Source organism: Clarias gariepinus, chromosome 28, assembly GCF_024256425.1.
Source record: "Clarias gariepinus isolate MV-2021 ecotype Netherlands chromosome 28, CGAR_prim_01v2, whole genome shotgun sequence".
NCBI lineage: Eukaryota > Metazoa > Chordata > Actinopteri > Siluriformes > Clariidae > Clarias > Clarias gariepinus.
The window spans coordinates 20,332,693-20,359,004 of NC_071127.1; the positions used below are offsets into that span (position 1 = coordinate 20,332,693).

General features: G+C 37.5%; 2 protein-coding genes across 4 annotated transcripts in view; both read right to left on the reverse strand.

Annotated features, from left to right (window-relative positions):
* The window catches only part of LOC128516134 (histone H3-like), a 575,451-nt gene that overhangs the window by 468,678 nt on the left and 80,461 nt on the right, over positions 1-26,312 (reverse strand). The window lies entirely within an intron of this gene.
* col11a2 (collagen, type XI, alpha 2) overlaps positions 1-26,312 on the reverse strand; it is a 54,474-nt gene that overhangs the window by 26,520 nt on the left and 1,642 nt on the right. The window contains exons 2-14 of one of the 3 annotated variants that reach the window (XM_053490416.1): positions 19,643-19,801; positions 19,114-19,324; positions 18,521-18,683; positions 16,449-16,571; positions 9,985-10,680; positions 3,703-3,756; positions 2,831-2,872; positions 2,590-2,652; positions 2,432-2,506; positions 2,110-2,196; positions 363-419; positions 193-246; positions 42-95 (exon numbers count right to left, since the gene is read on the reverse strand). In XM_053490416.1, the coding sequence (XP_053346391.1) occupies positions 42-95; positions 193-246; positions 363-419; positions 2,110-2,196; positions 2,432-2,506; positions 2,590-2,652; positions 2,831-2,872; positions 3,703-3,756; positions 9,985-10,680; positions 16,449-16,571; positions 18,521-18,683; positions 19,114-19,324; positions 19,643-19,801 (1,838 nt within the window). Of the gene's footprint in view, positions 1-41; positions 96-192; positions 247-362; positions 420-2,109; positions 2,197-2,431; positions 2,507-2,589; positions 2,653-2,830; positions 2,873-3,702; positions 3,757-5,239; positions 5,468-9,984; positions 10,681-16,448; positions 16,572-18,520; positions 18,684-19,113; positions 19,325-19,642; positions 19,802-26,312 lie in introns of all 3 variants that reach the window. The other 2 variants (XM_053490417.1, XM_053490418.1) reach the window with 2 other exon arrangements.

Here is a 26,312-nt window from a genome sequence, read left to right on the forward strand (position 1 = left end):
AATAAACAATGCTTTTGGACAGCTTGGTGATGGTTACTTACTCTTCTACCAGATTTACCAGGAGGCCCAGACAACCCGTGAGGACCTCTTGTACCCTGCAATCAAGTTATCAAGGTACAAATAAACAATCAAAATACAAAACATACACACAGACACAAATCCCAAAGCAGCAAACAAAAAATACAAATGAACCTGTGGACCAGGATCTCCATGCTCTCCCTTCAGCCCAGGGCTGCCAGGTGGACCCTAAATCACCAGAAAAAAAATTTTTTTTTTTTTTACAAACTGTTGATTGGCAAACATCACATTGTACACAGACATGCAAACTGACAGATTAGATTTATGCTTGTAAGTTTTCATACCAGGGGTCCAGGTCGGCCAGTGAAACCCATTGCCCCGGGTGCACCTGTCAGCGCTAACTACAGAGAAAATAAAACAACACCAAAAATTTATACAATGTAATACTGTATATATACCACACCTGGGGCTAGATCCCTCACTGAAGACAGACCCCTGTCTTCACTTCTAGATGAAAAGTATTTCTTTAAATACACTGGTCTTTAAAGTCTTTCCATGCATATTTAAAGCAATGCACATTTTCTAGCAAATCATGGTTGATATATTAATGTATACTTTTTATTCTGAGCTTCCAGTGTAAATGCATAAACCATGAGGCAAAGACAAAAAAAAAATCAGAATTGAACCTCAAAACCACTCAATGCATAGCATGGTGCACTATTAGAGATAAAAAAAAAAAATCTGTGTAAACTGATATTTATAGCTTGACATTATAATTAACCAGCTGAATGTGTGGAATTATTTTAATAATGTTGTTAGAAAATGAGTTTAGGTGCATTTCAGGGCATAAAGTATATAAATAATGTAGTGAAATTTATTGAGTATTGATTAGATGAATTTGTAAATCATTAAACATTAGTCTCTACCCCCCCACCCCCCCGCCCAAAAAAAAAAAAAAAAAAACCCACCATGTTCTCAATAATTTGGGTGTCCATAATTGAAGCAAGATGCAGTAGGATGGAAAATGCAGTGCTATGACCATAGTAGGCCCATGGCACATGGTGAGCACTTAATCATGTGCCTGGTAGCAAATTAGTGACAACATAATAGACACATTATGTCACCTAAAAGTGAATTATTATTTTGATCATTAGAGTACTTTATTAGTTTTAAAGGGAAATTGTAATTTTTTGCCTATCTTAGTTAGAAGGCTGGGGTCGGAGCATAGGTTCTGCCAGGAAACAAGCCCCCTTGAACAGATAGGGTTAAGGGCCTTGCTCTAGGACTCAACTTGGCAGTGCTGGGGCTTGAACCCCGACCTTCCGATTAGTAACTCTGTAACCTACAGCCTTAATCATTTAAGTTTTCCTATTTTGACTGCGTTCCCACTGTGTTCTTTAATATTTTTGGAATGCCATGGGAACTTTATGGTCACCATCAGAGTGAGACAGGGCCCTTAAGGTATGTACTACGTTATCCCATGAAACCAAACAGAATTAAAAACTATGAATGCTACAAATAAACCGTAAAAAATGTTGGCACCTTGCTACTAAGATACAAAACACACACGTTATTAACACTTATATCCACTTACAATTTTATGTGAGTCATAAGTAAGTGTGTAATTTCCAGTCCGTAATGTTGTTATACTTCCAGACAAAAAGAGTATAAACTCATTCCCACAGGTGGAGAAGAAATCCATTAGAAATTTTAATTTTCAATTTTATTTGTATAGCGCTTTTAACAATTGGCATTGTCCCAAATCAGACATACTAGCAGAAATGTTAGTCATACTATTTACTATTATTATTTTGGTATTATTATACGCTAAAGACTGTACGCTAAACATCAATCACATCTATTTTGTTCTGTTTAGTATCCAATCATTTCAGTTTAGTTGCCAGGCAAGACTTAAAAATATCGAGCCTGCATGCTTCAAAAAAAAAAAAAAAAAAAAAAACAGTGTGGGAGTTGAGGATGAGCGCCCCCTATCATTGTCATTAAACAGCATGGTAGATTTAAAATAAAAACTATGTTTCCATGTTTTTTTTTATTTAATAAGACTTTTGTCTTCTAGTATGAGCTACTTACCCGAGCCTGAGACAAAATAGCTTGAGCCTGGGCCTCCTGTGCTGAGACAATGGGACCCTTGTCCCCACCACTTTGTCCAAAGCGAAACTATGCATATAAAATTAGAACTGACATTTTAACAGCATATTTCTGCATAACAGGTTAGAAGACACATCTTTAATACACTGTTGAGTGAAAATATGCATTTACAACTACAAATCACTAACAACTATTTTATTTATTTATTTATTTGTAGGACCATTTGATTATAAATCAAATTAAAATATGAATATTTAAATCCTTGGCATTTTGCTAAATGTGAGAAGAAACATGGCTTTCATACTGGAAGCATGAGAGATGACCCAGCAGGTCCAGGGACACCATCAGCTCCAGGCAGACCTGCTTTCCCAGGTGGACCCTGAAGAAAGGTGTAGTGAGAAGTGAAAAATCTAGCTAAAAACTCTATAAATACATTTGTTTAAGTTATTAATACAAACGCACCCTTTCCCCTGGATCACCAACAGCTCCTGGCTGTCCTGGAGGGCCTGAAGGGCCAGGATGACCCTGTAGGAAAGTAATAAGAAGAATTACATGAAGAGAACCCGAAATAGAAGATTTCCATGTTTTTATGAAACAGGTATAAAGAAAAGATTAAATGCACCAGATTCACAATTTTAAAATTAATCTTTTTCTTCTTCTTCTTCTTCTATTAATAAGATGACTTTAATAGATATGTACTCACTGTTGGCCCTTCTGGTCCTGGCGGTCCCTCAATCAACATGCCCTGTAAGAATAAAATAGTTTTACAGATTATGCTCAAGTTTAACTGAAAGTAAACTATTGTAATGTTTTTGGGAAATGGCTTGAAACTGGAGTCCTATAACCAAGAAACCCAATCTAACTCAGAGAGAATGCACAAAGCTTTTCAAAGGCAAAGCAGTAAAAAGCTATTCACTTTCTTTTGTGCATATCAGTGACATGCATCCAAAATTTCCTAAAAACTTCTTAAGAAGTTTGCACCAATTTGCAACACTATGGATATCCAGAAATACCAGCGTGCCTGTCACAGTTTAACGCCTGCTGGAAATGCATTTAAGCCAGTAGCAGCTAATGGAGATTCTTTTTTGCTCGTCACAGTAGACATCAAGGACATCAGGCATCACTTTACTGTCAATATTCACTGGAAAAATCTCTCAAACTTTCTCTAAACAGACAGATAACTTACTTCAAACTGTTATATTATTTAAGTTATTATTTAATAAAAACCCCAGATGATGACCCCGTACGAGCCACCAATGATGTTACAGCCAGCCAAGCTGAACTCAATGACAAATAAACACAAAGGCCAAAGGGGTCAATCCTAGGTTTTTTTTTAGTAAATGAAGGATAAATAACAAGAAAAGAAAGACAGGGCAAAGGACATTTAAAGGATAAAGACATTTTAAAAGCAGAGCTCCACCCACCAACTGTGGATTTTACCTGTAAACAATAAATCAACAAAAGACCAAAACAAAAGGCTAAGCAGCTAAAAAATTTACAAAATATTACTAAACAATAATGGCTAACAGTGTTAGTGTTTCATTCACAATCTGTATATAAAGATAAGACACTTACAGATTCAAGGACAGCAGGTTCTCCCTTCTCTCCCTTCTGGCCTCTTACAGCAGCCTGAGGGACACACATACGTAAGCAGCAACACACACATCAATATCCATAATGTAACATAAATTTGAACACCTTAAAAAAACTTTTAAAAAGAAAAATCCATCAAACTGAGCACTTGACTGACACTTGATTTCACTGAGAAACGTCCTGATACAAGATCTGTCTGTCACAGAATCTTCTTCACATATCTGGAAGATTCAAATACCTAGATATTTCAGTGATCAGTGTGTTCCTCAATGTGCTTAAGAGCTCACTTACACTTAGGTGAAAATGCCATACAGATTACTCAGTGGAATATTAACTTTTCCAAAGGCATTTACTAAACATTGCTTTCACCACCATTTGTGCGATTTTGCAATGTGTACAGAAGTAAATGCATGCTTTAGTCAAACCTTAGTTGCAGGTTCTCCCAGTAGGATAGGTGCCAGTTAGAGTACATTACATTGAAAGGGCAATAAATGTGTCTACTTTTGAGCGATGAATATAAGGTCATTCAGAATGATTAACAGTGAAGATATAAGTTAAGTAGAACTTGTTACCTGTTTTTTTGAAGTAAGATAATTACTGGTGCTAGACTGTATTAAATAAAAAGTTGAGTTTATTCCCAAACTGGTATCCTGGTGTTGTTGTTTTTTCCTGGTGTTCTGGTTGCATGCTCGTCCATGTTGGCATTTGCAAGCTACTACACCAATCAGCCATAACATTACAATACAACGGTATTTCGTAGATTTCCCTTGTGCCACTAGGGCAGCTCTGGTCCCCTTAAGTGTGGCTCCACAAGACCTCTAGGGGTGTGCTGTAGTGTCTGGCACTTGGACATTAGGGACATACTCTCTGGGTGCTGTGGGACCTCCATGGAGTGGAATTGTTTGTCCAATGAATCCCATGGGGAATATGAAGGCTAAGTCAGTGGCCTTAAGTTATTTGCCTGTGGTGCACTGGGTGTTTTGATGCGATTCCATTGCGGCCAGCTTTTCTATGGAGTCAGACCTGATAGGCTGGCCTTTGGTCCTTTCAGGCAAAAATGAGACCTGTGTGCCTATGATTCTGTCACCAGTTTTCTAGTAACATTGATTTAGCTGATAATCAATGTTCATGTGTTAATGTTATGGCTGATTAGTGTATATACAAAGCAATCCAATATATTGCAGGGAAAAGTTGTTGTATTGATCAAGAACAAGTTTCCCCTTTTTATTTCCCAACATCGACTATTTTTAGGGAGTCTTTTTATATACTGAAAAGCAGGACATACAGTATGAGTTGCAGTGGAATCTTTCAGAGAGTCATGGAGACTGGTGTTTACAAATGAACCACCCGATGCATGTTTAAGTTAATATAAGCATGAATAATTTCAAATAAACTTTGTCAATCTCTATGCCCAGTCTCTTTCCATTTCTGTAAGATGCCTCTACAATCTAACCAATCCGTCTAACATTCAGAAACAGAATGTTAAGACGAATTTGCCAGAAAGCACAACATGACTTACTCCTCCCTCACGTGTGACAGCGGGCAGGGCATGGCCTGTGTCACCCACAGTCTCTCCATCAGGCACAGGCTCACTGTAGTCCTTGAAGGAATAGTCATATTCCTTCATTCCGAAGTCATCTGTCACAGACTCTTCAACAAAGACCTCATCTTTAGTCTGAGAGGCGTTCTCACCAATCTCTCCAGCCTCTTCTATTGCCAATTCTTCACCCACCACAGTCTCATGCACCTGGGCCATGGCATAAAGAGTAAATATAGATAGCAGTGCAGATAAATTGGAAGAGCATGTGGCAAGAAGAAGAAAATAATAATAATAACAAAAAGGAGTGGTATGAGATAAGGAATAATGTAATATCCAAAAAGGATAAAGAGAAGGAAATTGAAAGAAATAAAGCAAAGGAACTAAATAATCAGCCTTACCTGTATCTGCTATACAGACCATACATACCGTACACACACACACCATTTCTTTGTGCAAAAGGCGCCATAAGCAAGCTATGTGGCGTGTCTAGCCATATTCTTGTGTACTATTCCATGAACTGCAGCAATTGTCGGTTTTCTATGCTACCTTAACCAGAGGAGTGTTTCTTGAGTCATATTATATATCTTAAACATGGTGAAAAGCACAAGAATATGATGAAGCACTTGCTATAGATAACTAAACCTAATGATCCAGATTATTAGATTTTCAAAAGTTCTGTGCTTACCACTGGCTTACCATTCTCCTGCAAAGTTTCTCCACCACCACCACCACCATCATCATCATCATCATCCCAAAATAAAACATAAACCTTTTTGTACCTATGTTTTTCGATTTGTAAAAACTGATTTTTTTTTTTTAAATGCCTTATTGCCCTTTGTTTAAGCCCTCCTGTGTTACTTTTATGTTGGGAAAAAATTTTTGTAGGTTATAAAAATATCACTTAATAAACTCTGATCAAAATGATTGCTTTGCATTATTCTTGGAGGGAAGATCCAGGACCACGCATGGCACTACAGCTGCAGGGTCAAATGTTAATAAAAATCCTTGTAGATTGTTAGGTTTTATATGATATTTCTACAAACCTAGATACTTAACACTTACACCTTGCTTGGGTGTTCAACACAATAGATATTTCAAGAGTAATTATTTACCCAGGAAGGTTTTATGTATTCAGAGATGGGTTTAGCACATACTAAGAACAAGTACTTGCCTTTAAGTTCTAAAAGAAGGGATAGAAAAGGCAGAGCAAAAAAATAATTTGTTGAATTTTCTCTCAAATTAAATATACTGAGCAATAAGTAATACGCTGCTAATTCGGTTTAATTGAAGCACATGGGTTCAACACTCATATCAGGATTTAATAGCACCGGTAGCAGCGGTTGCTAAAACAGCTAACATGAGTAGTCTGGCTTTTTCCTTTTTCTGAACCTCAACAAATCCAGCTGAATATCTGTTCGTCCTCCTCCTAAGTGGAGTTTTGCTAAAATCACATTCGTTATTTAAAATAAATGACACATATATGACGTGTTTTACCAGCAAAGACGTAGTGATGGATTTCTAAGGACAAAAACCTCCACATTAGAGTCTATCCAATCTGACCAAAAAAAATCAGTATTAAGTAATGTGGTTTATAATTTAAATGCAGTCTCACATAATTTAATGCATAATTTAACATAAACAATGTTAAAAACTTTTTTTTCTCTGACAGGAAAATGAAAAAATAAAAGACACAATAAAGTTATTTCCCAGTGATATGTACATGACACTGGCCTTAGCCCTTTACTTAAAAACAGGAATAATCCAGAAATCAGTGTTCAGGCAAACTCCATATCAGATGTGTAACATCTTCCAGAGCGTCTGAGAGAGTTACTATCAGGGCTAAGATAGAGCCAGACAGAGCTAAGGCTTCTTCGGTCATTCTTTTCTATCCCTGATTTTTTATTCCTTTCCGGGAAAAAACAAGGGTTTATTTTTAAATATAGCAGATAATACACCACTAAAACTCACCATGCTTAAATTTAAGAAAAGTCTAACAACTGTAGAAGTGTGACTTACATGCAGATGGTTCTTGAGTTGACCCTATTTCAGTAAAAACATGTCGATAAAGATTTCATGAGTGAAAGTTTACAAAGTGTAAAGCGGTGACACATTCGCTATAGCAACATTTTGGAAAAGCTACAATATCTTAAAAATTACTAACATGCTGCCTCCTAATCATTAGCATGTGCTTAACCCATCTCTGAATAAGCATAAGTTTTCCTTAGATACAAATGCAAGGTCTAATGGCTAATGTGTGTTAATTCAGTATCAAGTCCTTACTGTGTGAGCACACTGCATTCAGCATTGCTCATTACTTAACTAAAGTGCATATGATACTTATCCTGTGAATCCAGTAACATCACTGTTTTGCTTCGGATTCTGTTCCTCCTTTGAGTTGGAATAGTAATTAGTTTCTGTGGGGGTGTGGTCAGAATCAGAGCATGCAGAATGTGCATGCTGATCAGACGTCCTGTAGTATCGTAATAATGTAATATTGAAATAAATAGTATCATGATACTTAGAGAATCGCAATACAAATTGACTGGGCATCTGGGTATCATGATGATAGCATACCAGGTGCTCCCTGGTGATCTCCATGCCTACACTTTACATTAAGTGGTGTTTTGACCATAACAGTGCCTTTTATTTGAATAGAGTGAACTAGTGATTGGGATCAACTACACTGATTGGCTAATAAAATCCATCCTGCAAGCATCTAAAGCTAACTATTTTGAATGTGTGTTTCGTAAGAGAAAGTGAGGGTGTCAGGTCAATGCACCTTTTAAGCAGGTAGTCAGTGGAGACCAGAAAGTTACTGAGATGAGATGAAGAAGAGACTTGGGAGGATCAATCGTTCCAACTTCGTATAACATTTTTATTATTAAAAACAGATTCTTTGCTGCATTACTGAACAACACATATAGCTTCTACACAAAAGGTTTAAATGTGAAGCATGACAGATTTGATGCAGGTTCGCTTGTTTAAATGCAAATTTTTCAATTTCAGCCCCTTACCTGCCTAATTAAGAATATCTAATGTTTCCTAAAATGAACACACAGCCTTACCAAAATGCTGTATATTTTTTTAAGATGATGCTGAATAACACCAGAGTTGAAATGAATACAATTACTGGTTTTACTTATGCCACATTAGGATGGAAATATACTTGCTTTAAACTACATTCACACACACACATTAAAGCTGTCTCACGTATAGTGAGTATATGTGCATAGTTTGTGCACATCCTCAGAAATCAACCTTAAGCACTTATGCAATACAAACATAAGGGGCAGTGTAGGCAGCAGAGACCGCAGAAATAGTGAAAAGTTTTGGAAATGACCGAATCACGCCCACCTGTATAATGTGTTGGCTGGAGATAAGGACTGTCTTAAAGGTCAACATGGAATCTTTAATCCATGTAAAACTGTCTGATTAAGGACAGTGCCCCCTACTGGTACCTCGGGTAACATCGCAGTGTACATACAGGTATGTGAACAAGTAAAAGAAGATGGTTTTAGAGCAAGTATATTTCCACCCTAACAACTTTGTTAAGTGATTTATAAACAAACACAGCAGTCGTTCTTCTGTGAAACTGTGAAAGAAGGAATGCAGACAGAAACGAAGACAACAAGCTTATGAATAGAAGGATGCGTTATGTGTTATGATTGTTTCATGTTTGTGTCCATAACATTACCTTTAAGAGACATTTGCATGCTTAGACGAAAACTTTCTACAAACTAGAAACTAGCAGACACTCAAACAGTGTGTGCAGACTGACAGTGACAGGGGTGTGTGTGTGTGCGTGCGAATATGAAGAAGACTAGACAGATACTCATGCAGTAGTGTCACAGTTTATCATATCGTTTCTCATGATCGTTGAGATCATTTGATATATGAAACGGTGGAGAGGGTCCAGTGGGTCAGTATATTCCAACCTCATTGCTGGGATGCTAGAATGTCTAAGGCTTTAGGGCTTCACGCATGCTTTTCCTGATTCTTAGACACACCTTGCATCTGAGCCAATAAAATGCAAAACAGTTGCTAATGGAGGAAGTGTCACTAACTCTAAACACGAAGGGAAAAGAAAACATAGAAAAATTTTAATTTGAATTCTGAAGCTCAATCATGCCGATAAGTGATTGTCAAAACAGGAAGCCTGTGATTTAGCCTGAACGTTGTTAGCCCATTGCTAGCATGATTTATTCATGCTTTCTAGGAGTTGTTTGGTTTTACCCTGTAGCTGCTTAAACCTGGGCGGAGTTGATACAGAATACAGAACTCAAGGACTTCCGAAATTATGGGTATCTACTATAATCAGGCAGTTCCCACAGTCCTAGTATAACCCATATTCCATGACATACCAGACATAAATATACGGTTATACTGTAGAAAAGAGGCAGTGGAGCTGTGCATGGGCTAATGCTTAGGCTATATACTGTAATGTAGCTCTGATTTTGTAGGCGTATACTACGCTTTTTACAGAATCAGGAACATCACAGTACCTTTGTAATCCCTTAAAGATTTATTCTCCAAACACCAGAGACAGAGTGTTTCTAAAATCCTCGTGTTTTCATCAGGTTGTGAATAACACTTTTTTTGGAGAGTGTAATTCCAGGCCAACACTCTAACCATGGGCTAGTTTGTGGGCTGAGGTTTTAGCTGCTTTAACCATGAGGTTGGAAATAAAGCTCTGGACAGCCAACATGGGCTCTTCATTTTTGTACCTGTGCATAACCATTGGTTGCTTTCGTCTTCACGGGGACGCCACTGACTGCAGGCTTGTTGAAGGGCGGGAACGGATTCGACATTGATTTGACGTTAGTGATGGTGACACGATCTGAAGAAGGTGTGCGAGAAGGGGTTGTCCTTTGGAATGGAGGGTATTCCCTTGGCTTCAACACTCCATCTATCCTATACTTGTCGTGCAGAGTTTTCTCAATTGCTTTCTTAGATTTGTTTTCAGCTGCTTTGGCTTTAGGGTCTGCATTTGTTTTTCTCCCAACTACTGACTTTCTGTTAGTGTTACTGCTGCTGGCTTTAGCATTTACTTTAACAGTAGCCTTTCCATTTGCAATACTACTGAACTTTATTCCGCCATTGCTGTAAGCTTTAGCTGCATTCTTGCCATTGCTAATTCCATTTACTTGAATTTTACCGGTAGACTTCTTATTTTCAGATGCTTTGCGACTGATAGTTGATTTCTTGTTTTCCGCTACTAAACGAGGGCCTGCTTTAGCTCCTACTGTGGACTTAATGCCCATAACCCTCACAGGGGCAGGTTTGGTCTTGGCCGGCTTAATCATGGTAGATTTGCCTAAGACTATTTTAACTTGCTTGGCAGATTTAGCTGAGCTAGCTGTTGCTTTATAAGACTTGGCTGTCCTAGAGGAAGATGTGGATTTGGTTTTGGTCTTGCTGCCCTAGAGTTTATGGTGTTTATTTTATTGTAGTATGTGTATATTGTGTTTTGTTGGGGAAAGAAAAGAAAGTAAAAGATAAAAACAGAGAGGGGGGTGAAAGTAATGGGGAAGGGTAGGAGGAGAGAAAAACAAGAAGGGTTGGTGTTTTATGACATCATGACATTAAGATCACTGGCATAGTTTCTGTCTCAAAATATAAAAACACAATATTCTAAAAATCTTTACGCAAGTATATAAGGAATATTCAAACCAGTCATGCTAACGATAAAAACTGTCGATATATGAGCATTGCAATTTAGTACTGTATCTTCAGAAAGCAGAAAGCTTGGCAAAGAGCAGACACCAAAAAAGTCTTTTGACTCCAAGTTTACAGTGACGCAAACATGTATGACTACACTGTATAGGTGCGGTGATAGGCGCCGTGAGCTGCCGCGAATGACCGCTTGACATTCCGCAAAGTTCTGCAACGTCCATGAGCTTCTGTGAGGACTGCCAAAAAAATTAAACATGTTTCATTTTTCATGTAAAAAGATTGGAAAACGAGCCACTACATCAAAACTCGTGGTGAATTGTGATGAATTGTACTTACAGCCACCGCAAAACCGCTCTGACCACACGTATGTGAGACAGGGGTATTACTCGGGTAATTCAGCCAACATGAGAAGATACAGTACTAAATTGCAAAACCCGAGACTACAGAAAACCAAAACTTATAGCTAAAGCATGATCTGTAACAATCACGTCAACCCCAACATGCTGGATGAAACCACTCGCTGTAGAACAAATATTTAATAAACCTTACCGTCAAAAACAAGGTTTGTAATAAAGTTAGACTGGAAACAGATGTAAGATGTTAACCTTTTAGGTTCCTTCTTCTCATGTTGGCTGAATTACCCGAGTAATACCCCTGTCTCACCTACGTGTGGTCAGAGCGGTTTTGCGGTGGCTGTAAGTGCGAGTTTTAATGTAGTGGCTCGTTTTCCAATCTTTCCACATGAAAAATGAAACATGTTAAATATTTTTGGCAGTCCTCACAGAAGCTCGCGGACGTTGCAGAACTTCGCGGATGTCAAGCGGTCATTCGCGGCAGCTCACGGTGCCTAACACCGCATCTCACCGCGAGTCAAACAACATAGGTGAGATAGGGGTATAAGGGGGTTTAGGGGTATAAGGGGGTTTAGGGGTATAAGAGAGCATTAGATGGAGGACATTACGACGTTCACTTCACAGCAGCCAGTTATAAATATATGCTCTTGTAGAATGACATGAAAATGATTGGCCCCTTTAATAAGAACACCTGCACACACACCAACTCAAATGAGCCCAAATTTGGCACCAGGATCACATTTACTCCTCATTCTGATTTTGGAAGTGAAAATTAGCTAAAGCTCTTGAGTTAACCTTAGAATCAGAAGACTTTCACCTTTTTAAGTACTGAGGTATTTAGAAATGCTGTATTAAAAAGGATTAATGCCACCACAAAAAAGAAGAAAAAAAAAAAAAAAGTTAAAGTCTGAAATTTGAGAAAAGATCATATCAATCGAATATTTTTATGGTGGCCCTAATCATTATCTGTAAAGTAACTACATGCACAGCATTAAACAAAAAGTCTTTCAAGTCTTGCCTTCTGATGAACCTTTTAGACTAAATATTTTAATGGAAGTCCTAATTATCTTCTGTAACTCTGTACACTTGATGACTGTCATCTAATATAGAAATATAAAAGAAAAGAAAATCTGTAAATCTATGTTTATATTAGAAATCTTGATAAACTGAGCTCTTTGGTCTTTCGTTTTTGCAACTAAGCTCAATTTTCTGCTGATGTATTTAAGTGAAAACAAAAAATATCATGTGCTACGAGTGTCTGCTTTTTTATTCAGTGTTTAATTTAAAATGTGTTAAAAAATATCAATAATAAAACTATAACCTCTGAATATATGGCATTCAAATTTCTCTATTATATTGATAAATAATTGATTATGAGAATGTTTAAATACATTTATACTGCACATATTCAACCATATGTCCACTTATAGAGGTTTAATCCACCAACATGACTTTATTTAAAACAATATGTTTCTGTATAAAGAAATCTGTTATAACATGCCGTAAACAATTAAACTTAAACAAAGTCTATAGTTAGTGTAAGATTTGTAAAACTGCACCAGTGATCTTAGGTATAATTTGTTTCTATAATCTGTTTCAGGAGGAAATTAGCTACAGATGTTTTATTCAGCATTTTGTTGCTCAGTAAAAGTTGTGTTGTGAGGTGAGTTTTTGTTTGTTTGTTTGCTTTTTAACTCCTTCTGAGTTCATACAAAATTTATTATTTTCTGATTAGCTGATTGTGCTTTAGTTTAAAAAAAAAATGAATGTAACTTTAGGAAGAAACATCCACATCGCTTCACTGTAAGTGGTCGGGTCTAAGCTACTATGGACTGAACACCAATGATATGTAAATATGAGCCAGAACTATGAATAATTCATATTTGCACCTTATTTTTAATTACGAGACTGTTTAGAACTAGGGCTTAAGAAAGTTTGTCAATTTTTAATTATTCCTGACATACTATACACATTTTAAATCTCTTATATTCTGTTCTGTCTTATATTTTATATTTAAAATTGTCTGTGTATGAAAAACATACGAGTCACACTTTTGCCCACTGGGAGGAAAAATGCTGGGTTTGACAGCAGAATGCACTAAACACCGTTTTTGGACTTTACATCATTTTTCCTAGTGGTTGTCTATAATAATAATAATAATAATAATAACAATAATAATGATTAACACCAAATATATATCTCATTTAAGAATCTTTAAACTTCCAGGTTTTGAGCAGAGCATGACATGGAGTTGCCTGATTTTCAAGCAAAAGCAATAGTCTTGTGATGAACCAATCATGTCGCTTCTTTTTGTCACATGACCAGTGAAGTGGAGATACCGCATGTGCAACACAGTGGCTCCCCTGAGTGGTTCGAATGTGTTAAAAGGGTTTTTGGAGACTTGAAGGACGTTTACACTCTGTATCTGCTGTTGCAGTCACAGCAGCAGTAATAAATGACATCGCTTAACGTCCGCAATACGTTTCGTAAAACTGGACATTATTAATTTTAGATATTGTTGGAGACTTAAGCGGAAGCTCCGTAAAATAATGATACAAAACTTTAGTTACTCAATAGCAATTTGTGCAGAAGAGACGTGATACACACGCTGTGTTGGGAAGCTGCTGGTTATACAGTACGTACTCTGGGACACCAAGCTGAAGTCAGGATGAGGATGAGGCTGATGATGCTGTAAACTAAAGTTTATGTATTGTTTATAACATTTCTCATGATCTTCAACAATCTTTAAAATTTTATAAGGTTTTGATCTAATTTTCCGACATTTATTTCTGTTTGACTTACTACACAATCACGACAAAATCACAAGTTTGTTATATTTGTATTTAAACTCAACCAACATATTGTTGATACTGAACTGCACACTTAAAGGACCACAAACACAACTGCAGGCCGAAATCTACAATGTTGTCACATTGGTGGTGGAATTATAGCGAAATATAAGATGAATAAATTTATCTAATTTTGCCGTCAAAATGTTCATATGTACCTCATTTGAAATGACCTCAGCCATGAAGAGAGAAACACATGTCAATTGTTACAGTACATGATATTTTATTGTATATCTATCTTTTTTTTTACTGTGTGGTTTCTCATAATGCTCGTGACGTGACATGGCAGAACTTCATGAATACCATCATACATTTACAAACTTGATTCTAAAGTAAGCGCCCCTTTGTAGTTGTTTAAAAAATGCTGACATCTGGAAACAAAATGATGGCCATATTTTTTTCCATATGATGACATAATACTTTCCACAAAATCTTAAGAAATTTATTCAGGACATAACTTGAGGAAGACTGTAGAAGTTTGGGGTTTTATTTTCATGGTCACCAAAAGGGGTGGAGTTACATGAAGACAGATCTCTTTCTCAGGATCCTTATGGCCAATCAGGTTGAAATTCAGGAGAGTGTATTGTGTGATTTATTGCATCAGTTTTCATCACATATTTCACAGGATTATTAACTGTGCTTGGACCCCAAAACACACCAATTTCCACTAGAATTATGTTTCTTATTTTTCTTCCAAATGCACTTGTTCATGATGAGTTGGGTCTGCCTGATGGTGGCTATACAGTACAGATGTTTACCTTTTTTACCTTAAATCATGCTCTAGGTACCTTCTGCCACTAATTTGTAACTGTCTGAGTTTGAACATCGATTGTAGGAAGGTAAAGAATAACTAATTTATAATTAACTCAAACAGCCGTGTTTATTGATTTGTTGAATAGATTTTAATGGTCATCCATATGGGGTTGAGGTAGGTCTCAGGAATAATCTGAAAAACCTGACATTCTGTGCACTGCATTGAGAACCTATTGTATAAGCAGATGTTCCTTATATTCCTCATTATGGAATGTTTTTGAGGCATTCATTGTCAGCCAATCAGGTTTTAGCAATGCATTTCACAGAATTATACTAAAACTGCTAATATTTATTATTAGGGTTCCAAGTACAAAGTATAGTCAGTCACCTGTGCTCAATACAAAGGGCAGAACAAAAAACAAAACAAAAATGGCAACGCTTCCCAGATGATCAACCTCTGACATTGCCTACAGGTGTGACTAAGGGGAAATAGATTTAACTTTTCCGTGTGTCTCATTAACAGGAGCCGCGATATCACTTTTAAAATATCGTCACCCCAAATCTGACGCAAAGTGTGTTTAGATTTAATTTTAATTCCATTGAAAGCTGTACCATCACATCAGTAAAAGGTATTCCTGGTTCTTAATGAACCCGTCTTGTGTTTTCACTGGTCTCTTGGTATATATAATTTTCAAACTGTGTATAAGATAAGTGTTGTTGATTAATTTGGCATGTTCTGTTTGTTTGGGTAAATTTCTTGTTATAAATTATTGTTTAAAAAAATTGTTGACATGTGCATCTGGTATCTAATAACAAACTAAATAGCTTGAGGTTATTTTTTATTTTATTAGCTCATATAATTAACCAACTACTTGAATAGGCTTAAAACATCTTCCAGGAGACTCCTTTCATTATTTCATCTCTCACAAACCAAAGGCATTCAGGGGCAAAAGGAGGGAATATGGCCTTGTTCTTAAGATACCAGTGACTTTTCATTTTCAATCACATTGCAGTAGCCAATCACGTGCACCTCTGATCTCAGTGGGCGGATAACACACTCCTCCTGTTCGCAGTCATGTGCTTTATTGCATTTTTCAGTTGGTGCTTTATTACATATTGTCAGAAAAACTGAATACATTTCTTATGGGGTTTTTAATTATTTAGGCTCCATGGCAATTTTTTAAACTTTAAGAGCTCGGATCTGGTATTTGTATTCTAATTCAGCATCATAAATCACTGTGTTCTCCCAGCTGAGTTTCAGTTCAGATTATTCTGTCAGGAACATGTGCAGAAACTATCTAACGAATGAAATGTCTGTGTAACTTTAAAGATGAACAACGACAAACATTTGCTACCTTTCAAAGAAGAAAATCATGTCTGATTCCTGATCATTCTCTACAAACATGACAGTAAACATGAGCAATAAAGATGCCTGTTAATATAATGAGACACTTGAACAATGTATATGTTATATAAAATAAAAAAAATGTTTTATTTTAAATTAACCTTTGATTTATGAATAAATCTCATGTCTGTACAGTTTTTAAGAATGGTACTCACAAAAGTGTTGGGATCCTGGGCCTGAATCCTGGGCAGAGGAGAGTCACAGCTGGGGGCGTAATGCTCACAGTAATCGTAGGCTGCCTGAGGATTGGAGGCAATCAACAGCTGCTGGATGTCACCCTGTAGAGAAGCACAGCATGATGAAAGGTCAAGGGTTGGTCATTAAATGTCATCATGCAGCATTACGACACTGGGTTTTAGTTTTAAGGCACGTTAATTACTGGTCCTGCTTAAGTAGAGCTATAGCTCTCCATCGCTATTCAAGTCCTCCACCAATCTCAGCCCTCTCAACCTCAGTGCTGTTAATCTTGGTGCGCCCTTTAAACTGGTATGGCCATTTCTTTTAATATTTCTTTTTCTGACCACTTTTACACCTTTAATCCCTGGCTAAACCTCTGATCTTGAATTTAATCTGAATTTAGAAACACTTCAACTTTTAACAAATCAGATGACTGATTTATTATCTAATTATTATCTATAATTACCTAATTATTATTTTTCATTGGGGCTTTTACCATTTCTTAGTGTCCATGCTGGTCAGGAGTTCAATCCACACCAGATGCCCCTCCATGTTACAATCCATCCATTTCTCCAGGCTTGGGAATTGGACTGGGGATGTCCAGCATCTCTAATGGCTGGGTATTGTATATGGGCATATATCAGCTTGGGATTCTAACCCCTAACCAGCATCCCAGAGACTCAACCCCCTGAGCAATCACTTTCACATCACCTAATAAAAGTATCAAATTGAACACAATATTCACGAAATGTCCTGGAACACATCCCTTACATGTTCCTGGCTCATTTCCAGTCTACAGATTTTAAGTGTATGCTCTGGATCATGACATAGTAGTTACTGAAAATAAATTAGTAAATTAATGTTTTCTGGCGCATAGTCTCCTGCTTGTGCCCATAGTTTGTTATGACATCACTGGAGTTCAGGTCTGAACTTTTGGCAGGGTCTAAATTTGAAGGCCATAATCATCAGGCCACCATACAATCCCTCTCTAACATGGCTATCCAAGCTGATCAACAATCAACACATTCCCAAAGGGGATATTGGCTCCTCAGTCAATGTTGTGTGAAGTGAAGAATGAGAAAATCAGAAAAGGATGCAAACCTACGCATGTTGTTGCTCAATGCACATTCTGTAAGAAATGGAGAACCTTAATCACAATCCTCAGAGGGCACCAGATCCACCTCTAATGCCTCCTTGGTAAGTTTCATAAAAATTAATATATGACCTATAGGTTTTCAGATACACACTCAGACCATGATTAACTCTGGGGCTGCTGACAAATACATATGGACCAAGGTAAAGTTTCTGAGTGCAATATTCCTGCTTTGTTGCTCTAACAACCTCTCAAGATCCATGCCATTAAACAGGGAACCATTGAACCTGGCCCCCAAGACATGTGATCCTCCAGGTCAACATTTTGCATAAGGAACCACACAACCACACAGCCAAACATCATGTTCTTGACTTTCCTTGAATGTTTCTTTACATTCCCCACATATCATGGTATAAAAAACAAGATAAACTCCTTTCATTAAATTCTGATCAGCTGATTGTGCTTTCTCATTCATCCTTTCCACTTGCATAACCTAGCCTCTTGCAGAACAACAGGCCATTAAGAAGGATGAAGGAGAAACATTGCAACAAGATTATTTCCATATTTCTAGATCACATGACTCTGTGAGGTCCTTCTTTTAATTTGGTGTTAACCAAATCACACATGAGTATCCTTATCCTCTTCCCCAGTTCCTTCAGCCCTTAATCAACTTTGTGAAGCCCGAATCTTTACTGTATCTGGGCACGATTATCAATTACATTTCATTTGCATGAGAAAGTTGGGTTTGTGGAAAAAAAAGGATATAATTAAATTTATCATGATGCAGTGTGAAACAAATCTCATCATATCATTCATTTGATGGAACGTCCTCTCCTGTCACTAGTCCTCATCTTTACCAAGGAACCTGGCACTGGCCCCTCCTGTTATTTTTGTTAACAACTTAAATAATAACAACATTTATTTAGTGGGTTCATTGCTTAATCAGTTACCACTGACCTGGAAAACCTCGCTATCCAGGAGACGACTGCCAAAGACAGTGATGCCCTTGTTGTCCACCACTGGTTTGTTACCTCTTGGAAGAGGTCTTGTCATTTTCTTCTTGCAGTCAAGGAGAAGAGTGACATTTTTCTTCTGCACAGAGATAGCAATGCGGTGCCACCTACAGGGTTGATGGAGAGAAAGCATCAGAAACCACCGACACTGTGACTGAATACAGTTTCCATGAATGCATGGTGTACAGGCATCTTAGACACATCTAGAGAAAGACTGTCAGGCCAGTGTATAGAGGAAAAACATATTGTAAGAAAATAAACTCTAATGTATGTAAAGTCTCTGTTACACTACACTGTGCAGTGTGTTTTCATGATTGACTTTGACTTTGTTTCTCATTTCATAATTTGTTGGCCAAAACATCTGGGTTTTGTTTTAATACCTCAGTGTGGTAAGAATGAATGACTAGTCTACTAGATGTTATAAAGCATGTGCATTGTGCAGTATTAGTTATTGATTATGAAAATAACAGTGAGTTGCAGCCCTACAGACTGATGTATGTCAATCGTGATTGTGCTCTGAACGGCTCGGTTACTGACTTGCCATCAGCCAGGTTGATGCCTTTGAACAAGGGGTAGTTCTCTGGGGTAGGCATGCGGTTCTGGTCCTCATACAGGAAGATGGGTGAGCGGCCCAGCTCCAGTCCCAGCTGCTGCACACCCTGCTCATTGTAGATGGACAGGAGGAAGGCCTGAAGCCCAGCCTTAGCCTTCACAGTGGTCATGATGGAGAAGTTCTCTGGAAAACGACCTTGTAGGAAAGAAGAATTTACCTTAGAAGACTTTAGAAGGTTAGAAATAATTAAGCAGGAATGAATGTACACAAAGAAAAAAGTAGAGATGCAACAAACAGAGCAAAAAATTGAGAACAACATTCAAAACAACAACATTCAAGTCACCAAAGAAATCAAATGAACATTACCTTCATCAATCAAATAGCCTTTTTTAATGGCTTGATATAAATGTCTCCTATCCACTAATTGCCCCATAATAGACTGAATGGTTGAATAACATTTTGCTACGGTGATGGATGAATTAATTCATTTATCAGGATGTCTGAGATTGGTACCTTGGAAGAGTTGCTTGGTTGGAGCAGAGATTTGGGCCTTCTTGTTGATGCGGTAGGCATGATCAGTACCGGAAGTCTGCGAGACACAAAAACCTGATACCTTCCGTACACCTTCAGGGAGGGAGGGAAGCTGGAGAATCCGCAAAACATCAACTGGGTCTATGAATAGAGAGGACAAATGAATGAATGAATAAAATTCACTCTAGGCACAGAAGACATTTAAAGAAGCAAAATGCCTGTCAGAACCGAGGTTTTACACACATGGCAGCGACCATGATCATTCAAAGGTAGTTTCTTCCACATGCACCATGAAAAGATATAAAAAACTAATGCTTTACTGGTGCAAAACCTGGAGTAGAGGCGTAACATAATCCATGATCTGTTCAGTTTAAATTGTTAATTTCTGTTTTCATACTTGATTTAAAGCAATCAGGAAATAACTGGAAAGAAGAAATGTTTGTTTTCATATAATGAGAAACGGCAATTTGCAGAACTTTATTCCACTCCTGAACCAGACAGCCTGAGGACATTTTTGAAAAGATTTCTTATAAAAGCTTAATAGGGAATTAATAAGAACAAGCAAGCAAGCGAGAGAGAGAGAGAGAGAGAGAGAGAGAGAGAGAGAGAGTTGCAGAGGGAAACATTTACATCGTTACTGTACTTAAGAACAGTTTTCATGCATCTGAATATTTTCTACTTCATCACATTTGTGTATGGTGATGCGTTACATACAGTAAGCACAGTGGTGTGTAGCATTTGAAGTGGTAATATCGCCACCTGCTGTTGATAAATAAAAAAATGGAGGAAAACTTTAATGAGGGACGACTCACTCACTCACTCATCTTCTACACCGCTTTATCCTGTACTCAGGGTCGCGGGTCCCTGGAGCCTATTCCAGGAGACTTAGGGCACAAGGCAGGGTACACCCTGGACTGGGTGCCAATCCATTGCAGGGCACACACACACACACACACACACTATTTGAGAACACCAGTTAGCATATCTTTGGACTGTGAGAGGAAACAGGAGCACCTGGAGGAAACCCACCAAGCACAGGGAGAACATGCACACACACAGAGAGACAGGAATCGAGCCTGGCCGGGAATCAAACCCAGACCCTGGAGGTGCAAGGCGACAGTACTAACCACTACACCACCGTGTTCCCAGAAAGACAATGTAAAAAAAATAATAATGGTATAATATTAAAAAGCTTATATTTATTTAAGGACATTTTAATAAAGAAAATATTATTTATATTTGCCTACATTTAAGGTATTTTACCTGCTAAAATATTTTTTTAGAATCGTCACCCTGTATACTGTATAGAGAAATGCACACAAATGCTGAATTACACAAAATTAATACTACAACTAATAGAAGAAGATTTTAATCAACAGTGAACTTAAAACCACGTCTCGCTATTTAGACCAGTAATCACATCCATTTTATAATCAGAAATACTGGAACATTGGACTGACAGGTGTCTCTTGATGTCCAGAAGACACGGAATGTTAGGCGGAATGATTCAATTAATAGCTCTGAATGTCTACTTTTGGGGCATGGTGGCATAGTGGTTAGCACTGTGACCCCGCACCTTCAGGGTCAAGGGTTCTGGTTCACCTTTAGGGTCAAGTCCCTCCTGAGGTCTGTGGGCGTGGAGTTTGCTATGTGGGTACTCGGATTTCTACCCACAGTCCATGGAGATGCAGATTATGTTAATTGGTGCTTCTAATTTGCGCGTAGTGTGTGAGTGAGTGTGTGCCCTCTGATGGATTGGCACCCTGTACAGGGAGTACCTAGTGCCCTTATTACCCCGAATAATCAGGCCATGAAAACAACAGCGGTTTATAGCAGAAACATTGTGAGAAGAAAAACTGCAAAACATTGTTGAGCTTCATCAACAACCTCCACAGGCCAAGGGTGAAGGTCTCACAAGCCATCATCAAACAAGACTCCAGAGTGTAGAGAAAGATAAGATCGGCTCCTGATCCAGAAGATATGAGCTGATGTGTGAAGCACGGTCGGGTCACAGCATGGGCTCGCATGGCTGCTTCTAGAACATTCTCACTGATCTTTGCTAATGATGGAGCAGTAGAGTGAACTCAGGATCTAAAACATCCGGTCTGAGAATTTACAGAGAAACACGTCTGATCCAACTGGGAGGAGCTTCATCATGCAGCAACACAACACAACGCAACACAACACAACACCCACAATGCAACACAACACAACACAACGCAACACAACACAACACCCACAATGCAACACAACACAACACAACGCAACACAACACAACACCCACAATGCAACACAACACAACACAACACCCACAATGCAACACAACACAACACAACACCCACAATGCAACACAACACAACACAACGCAACACAACACAACACCCACAATGCAACACAACACAACAGAACACACACAACACAACGCAACACAACACAACACAACACAACAGAACACCCACAATGCAACACGAAAGGAGACACACAACACCTGAAGGAAGCTGTACTACAAGTCTGGAAAAGCATTACAAAAGAACAACAAGCAGTTCAGTGATGTCAATGTGTCACCAGTTTTAAATAAATAAAAATATATTTCCTGTAAGTCCTTGAAACACACAACCGAATATAAAGAGTTGATTTCTTTACTTTGCTGTAAGACTATCAGTTCCTCTACTGTTGCTCATGTAAACAGCTGTTTAACTCAAGCGGCACAAATCTGTGTGGGCAACACAGTGTAGGTCAAGGATGATTTAAAAAAAAGGTTGATTTAGGATATGTCATGTAGACTGAAAGTGATCACTTTTTTATTCATTGCCTAGGTTGTGCTGAAAGATTTAAATTATATGTCACTCTATACTGCACAATTATGAGCCTTATATATAATATATATAAAAAAATTTTCACATCTCGATCTAATGCAACAATTGTGATCCATCATCTCATATTCATTATCTTTAACCCTGTTCAAGCCCTAATGTCTGTTCAGTGTTTAGCAGAATGCCTACAGTAATTTCAGAAGGGAATGTTAAATCGTCTTCTGTACAGTGAAGTAAAGAAAAATCTGAAGATTGTTTTCCTACATTGAGTTTGTCCTTTAAAATTGTAATTGATGTAATGACATCTCAAGGCTTCTTTTATAATTAGGAGTGAACTGGGAGTGAACTAGAAGGGTACAACTTATGGTTTATGTTTAAACCATGCATTTAGTGTCCAATCACTAAGACACACAGTGCAGAGCCAAATTACGTGGAGGCAGTGGTGGCTGGCATGGTATCGTGGCTGACCCTGCGCTCTGACCGGGATAGAAGGTACATGTGACAAGTAATTAAATCTTAAATTTAATACCTATCTGTTACATGCTCCCTCTAGTGATTTCCTGAAGCTATTGCACACCGGCAATATTAAAGAGTCCTTTCGACTACAATGTGGACAGCACGCAAATACAAATAAGCCAGTTTAATGTAATTCAAAACTTTTTACCTTTTTTTAACAATGTTTTATTACATACTTACTGATAAGTGATAACAGAGTCCCTGCACAGCAGAGATATACAGTAGGATGTCAGGAGTGTGTAGCTATGACTCCTATGGTGTGGAAAACCCCTGTGTGTCTCAACAGTACTATGGTGCTGACAGACCTGAATTTCAGATGGTAATAACTGCAAGAGAACCCAGTGATAAAAGACTGGCATCACTGACTGGGAATAAAACCAGACTCCTGGGACTCCTGGGAATACCGTCTCTCAGGGAAGATGTACAGAAACGGGAGGTGAACAACTGCACAGTGTAAAAACTCCTGTTCAGCTTTTTCAGACACACCAGCTGGTCTAAGTGAAAGGCTCATGACTCTTTACATATGGTAACACTTTCTTCCTGGAAAGCACTGCTTGACAGTGCACACGTACTAACTGACGAATGCATGACAAAGCAAAAGTCGATTCGATTCAATTTTGTTTTATTTATTTATATAGTGGCTTTTAACAATGGTCATACAAAATCAAAGAATACAAAATTTACAGAAACAAACGACTTTTACCAGCTCCTGAATTCAAAAGGAACATTAAATCCTCTCCATGCACAATAATTACATCTGAGCGTTTCTTAAACATGGACTAATATCACATATCTTATAAATCCAGATCAGTGTTAAAGAAAATCACAAGCAATGAGAAATAACACATCATTTAAGCCCCGTGTCCTTCCTTATTCAGTTTTCATAACTTTTTAATTTATTCAGAACTAATTAAAAAAGTGACACATTTCTGTCACGCCAAAACCTGACAATAATGGTCCAATAATCTGCTCTGAAAAAGTGCAAATGGTTCCACTTCCTTTTATTAAGTGAATGTTTCACCTGGAACAGGATGGCTGAGGCTGAGTGTGTACTGAAGTTATGGTGCAAAAATAATGACTGAAGTTATGTCATGAGTATCTGTGGAAGTTACCTGAAAACGATTCGCTATGAGCAGTGTATAGGAGTATTATTCATGAGCTTGGCTTTATGAAGGATCATGTCATGTAAATGTAAATCATTGCAAACACACAAGTACAAACTGCATGCAGTTCACAATATTTAAATAAAACTGACCTTGATATTTGAGTGTAATAGTGGACTATCTATCTATCTCATTTGGATTTATTGAGGCGGCACGGTGGTGTAGTGGTTAGCACTGTTGCCTTGCATCTCCAGGGTCTGGGTTCAATTCCTAGCCAGGCTCGATTCCCTTTGCATGCCCCCCCCCCCCCCACACAGTGTAAATGCTATGCAAGTTAGGCTAATGAAGTGTGTAAATGAGTGTGTGTGCCCAGTGATGGATTGGCACCCTGTGCCCCTAGCCTCCAGGGATAGACTGCAGGACCCTGAGTACAGAGTGAAGCCGTATAGAAGATGAGTGAGTGAGTGGATTTATTGACTTTAATTGAACAGAGTTGTTGCACGAAACAAGGAAACAAGCAGAAAAGCTAAAAGTACAAGAAGCTGATTGTTTTGCGTCACCACGTTCTTGTAAAGCACAATCTATCTGCATTTTGTTTTAATGACCCGATTGATTGACACCGCTTAAAATAAATACTTCCTCTCTAATCTCCCTCATGTTTATACTGAACTGGGTTTTTGATCGACTGAAGGTTCAGATGAAATGACAGAGAAAATAAATGTAGAAAACAATCCTATTTTTCACTCAGAGAGCAGAATGACTTGACCGTGTTTTTATGTGGCAGCAAATTCGACACATGAAGGGCGATATGTGATGTTCTGTATTTCAAAACTGACTAAAATGGCATTAAATTTCCTTTTTTATCAGTTTAGGCTTTTACATTATTTGTAGTTTGCTTATTATTAGTGTTATTATTGCTTCGGTCAATCAAAGGCCAAGAACAACCTGGATCTAAATTAATCAGTAATATACATGACTTACATTGTGTAAATAGGAACAGATTTTCATTAGTCAACAATAAAAACAGTCTGTTTCTTTAGGGTTTTAAAATTCTGCAATAATTTTAAATTCCCAACCAATAATTTCTAAAATTTAGTTTAAACAGATTTTGTAAACTTTCAGTAGAAAACCACTACTAGCAATTAAATACCTTTTTATATTATTTACAATATTTTGCAAAAGCAGTGTAACACATGACTTTAAAAATAAAGCAACACCTCTCTCTAAAATATATAAACTCTGTTAACTGAGCAAAACTCTCTGCATGCATGACTTTCTCTGTTTCCCTGTTTGCCTCATTCCTGTGTTTATTAAAATGTTTAATAATAATAAAAACACCATAAAATTTCCATAAAATCAATCAGAGTCCTTATAACTAGAATTGTGTGTTTTCATGCAGTTTTTTATTCTTCACTTTTACTCTTTCTATTTTTATATTTTAAGCCTTACCCTGAACCATATAGAAAAAGATTAGATTTTAAACATTAGTACACAATTTGAACCAACTTTGTTATATACTGTACATATAGCAATAAATCATAGATGTTAGGAAGGGGATGCACGAATGATCACCTGATACAATTTCATTGTGATTCAAATGTGCCGATTTGATTTGAAGTTTTATTCTGTTAGTATTAAGATTTTATAAATATTCTGATTCTATCAATTATTTGAAAATATCTTTTGTTTCAATTCTAAACAAACTTATTTAATCATTTGCTGTTTAGAATAGTTTAGAACACCACCTGTAGGATTATAGAGGAACTGCAAATGAAAATGCAAATTAAAAAGAAAATTATAAATCTATTTCAGAGCAAATCTTTTTGATTATACATGATATAAGATATCAGAATTACCAAACAAAAGAATTGAACATGTAACTGAATCCATTATTTTCCCCGAGTATGTGTCATAAATGAATTATAATAATGTATAAACAAATCTAACTTTATCAAAATGTTTAATGTCGTTTTTCTGCCCTCTCGATATAACTTGATATAAGGGGCTACTGACCACACCCCTTTATATGACATCACATAAATCCGGTCAAACTGTTTCTGTTTGATCAGGCACATTCACATGTATTAAGGCCAGAAGGTGAATTCTGCTGATTTGAGTCGCCTGAGGTTAAACCCACTAAACACAGGAGGAGGAAAAAGAGCAGAAAGGGTTTGACAGTGTAAGGTCAGAGGACTCCTTTAGGTGGACATCGGTGTAGGT